This window comes from Morone saxatilis, unplaced genomic scaffold (assembly GCF_004916995.1).
Source record: "Morone saxatilis isolate NCDOM2014 unplaced genomic scaffold, NCSU_SB_2.0 Contig8, whole genome shotgun sequence".
NCBI lineage: Eukaryota > Metazoa > Chordata > Actinopteri > Moronidae > Morone > Morone saxatilis.
The window spans coordinates 16,381,733-16,390,450 of NW_023340257.1; the positions used below are offsets into that span (position 1 = coordinate 16,381,733).

General features: G+C 42.0%; 1 protein-coding gene across 1 annotated transcript in view; it reads right to left on the bottom strand.

Moving 5' to 3' along the window:
* LOC118341556 (signal-induced proliferation-associated 1-like protein 3) overlaps positions 1-8,718 on the bottom strand; it is a gene marked incomplete at its 3' end in the record, with an annotated part of 58,934 nt that overhangs the window by 8,394 nt on the left and 41,822 nt on the right. The window contains 6 exon segments of the mRNA XM_035679831.1: positions 1,154-1,408; positions 3,827-4,002; positions 4,122-4,220; positions 5,792-6,374; positions 6,478-6,635; positions 8,355-8,458. Of these exon segments, the coding sequence (XP_035535724.1) occupies positions 1,154-1,408; positions 3,827-4,002; positions 4,122-4,220; positions 5,792-6,374; positions 6,478-6,635; positions 8,355-8,458 (1,375 nt within the window).

The following is an 8,718-nucleotide window of genomic DNA, read 5'->3' on the forward strand; positions in this document are numbered from 1 at the left end:
TCAATAGAGACTGAGGACTTTCTCGCAGCTTTTGTTGTTAAAACCGGGGCGGAAATAATTAAGACAGTGTCATAAACCTGCATTGTAGAACCAATCCAAACTCTTTAGTGCGGTGACGTGCAGAAGTATTGTGCATGTAAACACTGTCATACCATATAAAAGCTGCTCGGGACATCCATTTGAAATGTTTTAAAAAGCCAAATATGTTTGTATTTGTCACAACGTTTGATAAAGTATATAGGTATCAATTTGAGATGTCATATAAATCTAATCAAACTGTCCTTGTGACAAAATGATTCACTGCATCTCCAGTTTGTTTCACTTAGGAGGAGAACAGGGAGAGCATTGTTTCAGGTAAGGCGTGTGCTTCAAGTAGGAGGCGTGCGTTTGTTAGCGGCCGTTCCCGCTGTCATTCAAACAACTACTCTGCATTTAGAAATCCCCAGACATTAGGCAAGAGATCGACGGTCGTCTGTTATCGCTAGAGACTATATAATAAGACTATTTAAAGGGAGACCTGGCCATAAGGGCAGCGTAAAAATATTGTTACAACAATAAATAAAAAACAACAAAAATAGTCACAAACTACAAACGAATATTCAGTTAATCTAACAAACAAAAATGTCACTTTAAGACTTATTGTTATTTCTGTTAGATGACTTACAACCACCGGTACGGCTGCATCAATCTCATCCCCACTTTGTCTCTTTTTTCTGTTGTTATTTTTTTATGGATGTAGCTGACTAACTATGTTGTATGACGTTGAATGGTCAGTTGTTTACTCAAATGGTGGGAAGAGCGATCAATGAGCAGGACAATGTGGCTGGTGATTCAGGATAACCAGACTAATGCAACAGGACCAGTTTGTGAATATATGGAAAAACAAATTAAATGTTTAGTGAATCAGTCACCATCCATCCATCACGGTACCACAAAACTCTACTTACTGAGTTTTGTTTGAACATTATTCACTTAGATTTTTGTATATTTTCCTACATTATCATAATTTTCATTTAATATAATATCAGCTCTGGTATCTGAGACAGGTACAATTACTATTTACAGAGTATAAATACAAAGAACTTGTATTATTATCAATATTGATGCTATAAATAACCCAATCTGTAAACTAATGTGACTGTGTGAGTCTCACCTCTTCATGTTGCTGAGGTGCTGAGGCTCCCTGTAGGGAACCGGTATCAGGGTCTTGTGTGAGCGGGGCAGCGGAGGAGGTGGGGGACCTATGGAGGCCCAGCGCTGCGGGTTGGGGGCGCTGTGGAGCCCTGGAGGAATGGGTGGGCTGTCCCAACGCCACGTGGGGCGAGGGGCGGGCCGGTAGCCTGCTGCCAGAGGCTCAGGTTCTGGCTTCTGCTCCATGGTCTTCATCTCATACTCCTCTGTGCAGCCCCTAAAGAGACAGAGGGAGAAAGTCAGTTAGGAAGAAGATGAGAGGTAGTGATCTTCTATCAACACAGAAACACAAACACTCAAGTAAAATGTTCTCATAGTAGCCTCTAGCTCGATATCCCGCACGCATCTTTTACACAACATCATTACTTTATTCACACAGCCTATTACAGGTGGCATCAAATATGCATAGAGGATGTATTCAAGACGAGACAAATGCCGAGAGGAAGAGAGAGAAGGAGATGAGAGGGGGAGGGGGGTGAAAATTCACTGTGAGGGAGAAAAAAACACATCACAGCAAAGATTGAAATAAGAGAGACACAGAGTGTGATGTGTCCCTTAAAGAGCCGGTTCACACAAATTAGAGCTGCAAGTAACGTTTCTTGTCAGAACATTTCTACCAGGGTGATGTCGTTAAATTAAAAGTATTGTTTTGTGGTTGTGACCAACCCAAAGATATTAGTTTACTGTCACTGAACACAAGAAAATATTCCTATTTGCGAAGCCAAAACCCCTGATTTCTTTCAGCATTTGTGCTTAAAATTGTCTTAAAACAATTAATTCACTGGCAAACATAATAATACGGGACTATTTCTTCATTAATAAACAGTAAGAGTTAAAACTGTACACAGTGAACACTATGGATAATAATAATAACAATAATAATAATAATAACAATAACAATAATATTAATAATAACAATGTGCTGTAAAAAAAAAAAAAGAAAAATGCTGTGAGCAAAACAAATGAAATTACATTTACCTCAATTGAATTGTGATGGTGACAGATTATAAACCTGAGTAAATAACACTAAAACTACCTGCATGGATAGATACTGCTGACACCAGGGTGAACTTTAACCTGGATTAATCCTACAGCCTGGTCCCTCCATCTACTGTGTAAACACCATACTAGTAAACAGAATATTTAACAAAAGAATAACAACAGTGCACAATCACACTCAATAAACGTGAACACAACACGTGGTCCAGGACATTCTGATCAACCAAGAAACACTACTAACTCAATCAATATCCATACCGTTACGTAATAGTAGTACAAACCTTAGAGAGAACAGAGCCCACATATGTTGACATGCAGTGTTTCTTCCATCACACAGCTGGAGCGCCCCATCACACACGCGGTCAAACACACTACAACCTCACGCCTTTTCTCCACAGCGTCCGTCCATCTTGCACGACGGAGTCAGAGCAGCAAAGGAAAAACACTCCCAACTCTCTCTTTCTCTTTCTGCCTCTCTTCCACCCACTTCTCTCACTCTCTGTGGTGTTGAAACACGTCCTCCTCACCGAGCGCGTCTCTGCCTCTCCAACTCAATACACTCAACCCTGCCTTTCTCTCTCTCTCTCTCTCTCTCACTCTCTATCCCTCCTCCTTTTCCATCCTTTTCATTCGCACAGGGCATGCATTTTTAATTAATCACTTCCACTTATTTATTTATTTATTTTTTGTGGTCTTTTTTTTTTTTTTTTCTCCCCCTCTGCAGATTCCAGGCCTTAATCTCATGCAATCTGCTTGCCTGGCACACAAACGAGTCAGAGAGAGAGAGAGAGAGCGAGAAAGGGGGGGAGAGAGAAATACAAGACTCTAATTAATAGCTGCTTCTTGAGAGTGTGTGTTAGTGTGTGTGTGTGTTAGTGTGTGTGTGTGTGTGTGTGTGTGTCAAAGGGATTTAACTTGGTGTAATTAAACTGCCTCCAACATTAAAGAAATCTAACCACTGTGCGATCACACAGCCAGCCACAATTACTGTATTTAAGAGCCCTGGTTTTCAGTCAGAAACACACACACATACACACACATACACACTGTGGTTATTCCTTCACCTCCGTAACCGTTCTGTAACACCACATCAGCGTCTCATAAGGCCTCGTTATTCTGTTCTTTGTCAAGGCCGTATGTGTAGATGAAATGTTGGAGAAGGATGACGGCGGGGAGAAGAAATAGATTGGGGGAGGAGAGGAAACGAGGTGACGGTACGCTGAACGAGATGAGATATGAAGGATGGAGGAACAAAGAATGGCAGATTTTAGTTAATTCACATTAAAACAAATGCTTCTTTCTTTTTGTATCCATACCTCATTTCCTCTTGAGCTACACATCGTTCTTTCTCTCTTGTTTCGCTCGCTTCCTCTTTTCACACACTCCCACACAAAATCCTCTCAGAACATTGGAGTCTAGCCACTATCTCACCCATGCCTTTGTGTGTTTGGAGTGAAGAGCATCCTGCACTCACTCTAGCTCGCTCTTGTCCTTCCACTACTGCCTGCTAACGCTCGGCGCGCTCTCCTGTGCTGTCACCCTACTGCCTCAACATCTGTATCCCCCACAGCTGTTTTAAAATGAATCACTCATTAGTTTAGCTTCAAAGAGATACAACACGCAGACTTTAACGCACCTGCGAGGCCCCCCTTCTTCGTACGGAGGAATGATGACCACTTTGACCGTGACCGACGTCCTCAGCAGGTCGATCATCTGCTCGTGAGTCAGCGTCACCGCGGCCACCTTGCAGATCTCCACTAACCGACTGCCCTGTCTCAGTCCCGCCTGCCAGGCAAAGCCATACTCCTCCACCTGCACGAGAAAACCACACACACACACACAAAAAGAAGCTAGTTATGTACAGCCAACAATCTTCAGAGATGAGTATTTCAGTACGAGATCTGGTGTGGCAGATGGTAATCTGACGGTACCTCGGCCACAGTGCCATCCAGGCGAACATGGAAGCCCAGTTGTCCCAGTCCGTTTCTTCTCAGAGTCATATCCACCGTCTCACATCCTACTGTCAAAGACTGGACAAGGAGAGGACATGATGTGAATAAAAAAAGAAGAGATTTACAGTATTATTATGTTTATATTAAAATAGTCTCTATGTATCATCGAAACATCATAAAAACAGGCTTGACGGCTGTTAAATCCTGAATCTTGATTCTGGAAACTTCCCTTCTCTAATATGCATTTATTTGGTATTTTTAGAAAGATTAACTCATTTTTTAAATATTCAGTTTTCTCTAGGATTAACACAAAGCTTGCTGGAGTCCAGGAAATCTCCCAGCGTTTCATTCATTTAATTTCATAAAAATTTCCAGGGATTATCACAATATGAAATTACTCATCAGCCAGTGCTGTTGTACAAATTCATTGACAAAGTAATATATCTATATATATCTGCATGCTATATAATATTTGTGCTCATAAACTAATATGAATGTAATAGTTATAAGCTTTGAGCATTAAAAAAACATTATCTACAACTCATGGTTTTATCAAATAGGACCAGTAAAGAGATGACAGGAAAAATATATTTAATTGTTTCTGCTGACCAGTTAAGTTGCAGTTTACATCCATGTCTCATGGTGATTCATGGTGATTAGTTTCATGGAAGAGGAGTTTGTGCTTCTACAATAGGATTCTCAGTGGAGAGCCAAACCCAAACATCCAGTGAACATATTCCAAAAAACATGGAGGTGTATCTCCTCTTATTTACACAACATAATATTTAAATTTAACTTATTTACTTACCTGACTTTAAATTTTTAATGTGTATTTTTGGGCTAAACAAAAGTAATCACCATATTGATGGTACATACTCGTGATTTTAGTGAATATACATTTTTAAACTGATTGATGAAGGATTATCATAACTGTATTAACTGAACAGGTGCATGTACTTTAGAGTACAGAGAGAGTATAAAGAGTATAGCTATACTGAATGTAGTGCTTCTGTTTTCTCCTGGACTTTTTATATTCAAAGCCTCTCCATGAGCTGTAGGTGAAACTCACAGGATCACGATTAGTTAGGCACGCTCCAATATGTTGTTTCTAGTCTTCTAGTCAACATGTGAAATCTTAAATCGGCCAATTTATTCTTAAATTATAGTCACAGTGACCTTTGACCTTTTAGTCTAAAGTGTCACCAACCAACTGTGAAATATGGTCACATCCTCCCGTTCAGTTATGGTGTTGAGTAACAGCCAAAAAAGTTGACCTTTGACCCTTTCTATGAAAAATATGTCATCACTTGGTTACCACATCAGTTCTTGAGTTACAGCCAACACAAGTGTAGTTTTGAGGTCACAGAGACCACTACCACCGGCGGAGGCATAAAAGTGAGCTTTGCAAATATTTGAGGAGGAAGGACTTCAAGGATTCACACAATGTGTTCTGGTGAGAAACACTGAATGTAAATATAACTGTTTGTTTACAAGAACTCTGCACAGCACACCTTTAAGGTCTAGTGATCCCTTCACTATGATCCCAAATACAACACGAGGTACGTTCGTCAAAGGCAACACCGATTTAAATGCTCTGCTCTGGTCTGGTCACCATCCCTCTACACTTGAACTAAAACACGCTCTCTCACCTTTAATCTCTGCACCACCTCCCTGATGTCCTGTGCGCAGCCCTCTGGTACCCGCACTGCGATGTGGTCTCCTCTGCCGTAGAAGATCTTCAGCGCCAGCCGCTCCGGCGTCCAGCCGATCACGTCCGCACAGAAGCAGTTAAACACCACCTCTTTGGTGGAACAATCTGTCAGGAGGATGTATTCTGCTGACAAACCCAAGGCACAGGGGAGCTCTGTCCCGCCTCCACTGAAGTCCTGGGCTAGGACCCTCCAGGCGACGGCCCCCGCGGCTCCCAGCTCCGCTCCCTCTCTTGCCTTGGAGCGCTCACGTTTTTTGGACGCCAGGGAGATGAGATTGTTAAGCTTGCCGGCTGAGTCGAGCGGCGTGCTGCTGACGTAGTTCTCAGCCAGGTCGCGCAGGTACTCCTGCCGCGTTCGTGTCGCCATGGTGTGGAACTTCTCAGACTTGTGCGCTGCATTTTCTGCATTGATAATTTTGGCTAGAAGGAAGTTACGAAAGGTTTCTGGGTCACGGAAGGTGACACCGCTGGGGATGGGTGGGCCGAAGGGAGGCACATCCTTCATTCTTGTCACAGCAACACTGAAAGAAAAAGGCGAAACGGGCAGAATTTGAAGTGTGAGAAGCTATTTTTAACATAGTTGTGTGTATATGAACATGTGCTTTCTCTGTTCTCAACATTTACCTGTAACAGGTGTTTTCAGAGCAGGGGTTGTGCACACGGACGATAACAAAGACGTGCTGGAAGTGTGAGCGGATATTCTGAGGGGTGAAAGGCAACGCTCCCGGCTCCTGAAAGATTATGGTGACAATGTCGTTCCCTATGTGCCTTTTTCTCAAGAGCTGAGGAAGAGATGAAAAATGACAAATTAATAAAATGAGCTAACATAACTGGCGTAGACACAACTGACTCAGTCAACGATGAAGTCTGACAAGGGAAATGAAAGATTGAGACGCTCACTCACTACTAGACACCAAACAACAGCTCTTTATGTAATTTGTTTTTCGGATTCTGTGTGGGCTATTTGTGTCTGTGTGTGTGTGTGTGTGTGTGTGTGTGTGTGTGTGCTGGTCTGTCCGTCTATCTGTGTTCGTGTAGGAAATGTGGCACAGAGTCCAGGCTGTGTCTGTGGTGCTGTGCTTGCCAATCCTCTCTTCATCTGCAGAGGGAAGTGTGAAAGTACCAATTATGTAATCCAGCCCACTGTTTGGCCACAGATTCTCAAGCATGGTGCCACAGGAGCATCCTTCCCTCGTGCTCAGACTGCAGTTATTAACATTTGAATTACTGTGTTTGATGTAGTGAGTAACTATACTAACTAAAATTGTTAGAATTGATCATTTGGAGAAAATAAGTTTGTTTTATTCATCAAGATCTTGACTTTGTTCTATTTTAGCTACAACCCTAAATAACTAAATAGTGCTGATATGAAACAATGAGGACATTTCATCATTGGTCCTACAAGATGCAGCTTGTGCTCTCCTTTCCTTCTCTCCAGAGTATAAGAGCCTTCGCACTTTCTATATTTATTCTACTTAATTCTTCCTCCCCTTGCTCATCCGTTGCAGTTTTTTTATAATGCCGGATGCTGCCACCTAGAGGTTCTTTTGAGCAAGTAAACCTCTCTGCTGCTGCAGTCTTTAAACCTCTGGATGGAGTTATTGTGCCATTTATAAAATTACACTTTCTGAGAGTTGATACTAATATGAAGTGTTGAAACACACTTTAAATATTCTCAATTACTTGTTTACTCCCATTTACAAAGATGTTAACAAGATTATGTATATGTCCAAAAAAAACGCTTGTTCCCAATAACAAACAATAGATTGCTGTCGGTATGGTGATTAAAGTATAGTTCTCCAATTCACAACATTCATATATTACATTTTTTAATGTTTGAGGAAGAACAAATAACTTCCCCATCGCCTGCACTGTTCTGCAGTGATGCGCTGACACAATCCTGAGCACCCACAGGACCTGTCTGAGCGCATGTGTGAGCCCTGTGAGCCTCTCACGCAAACACTTATGCAAACTATTAAAAATACCCACACGCAAAATCTTACACACAGGTCACTCACACACAGCCCACGCTGCAAACACACAGCACCCAGGAGGATGTGTAGGAAGGCAGCTTTATTTAAAGAAGTTTAAAAAAAAAAAAAGAGGGAGAAAATAAAGAAATTCTCACTACTGAACCCCACCCATCTCTGATCCAGTTAAAGAATGAGAGGCAGAGAGAGGGCAGAAGAAGAAGCCTGAGAGAAAGAGAGGACAGAGAAGCCAAAACACAGAAAACAAAGACTATAAAAACACAAGAGGCTGAATAAAAGAGGAAAGAGACTCTAAATGAAGAGGGCGACACAAGTCACAAGTTTCCATTTGATGAATTCTTGCTGTGGTTTACGACCCGGAGCAAACGACAGAGGCTTTAACCAACAACCACAGACAGACTTTGAAAGGCTTTGGGTGAGGAAGGACAGTCATGGCTGTATTTTTCAGCTGTACACACCAAACACACAGGCTGATGTGATGATGCAGGATTTAGGTAGTGGCGCTCTTACCTGCTGGGGGTTGTTGGGCATGTACGGCAGCATGGTGGACACATGGAACATGACCTCGTAGCCTTGGTAGGTGGTGTACAGGGAGTGGGTGCCCGTAGAGTCCGCTGGAGGAAGGAGGAGAAGGAAGATAGTTTAATTTTATGTCCAAAGTTGTTCACCGACAGATGAAACTGGGAATTAGAGAAAAACACGTCCTGGTTCAAACAGATGTTTTTTCCAGGGATCATAAGGACTCACAGCTGGAGTTATGAGGACACTTTGCTATTAATTAGAACTTTTCAGACACTGCTGGCTTCTTCTGTCTGTTAACGAAATAGATTTTGGTCTCAAGGTGGTTAAAAATCGTATTATTGTGATTATTTTT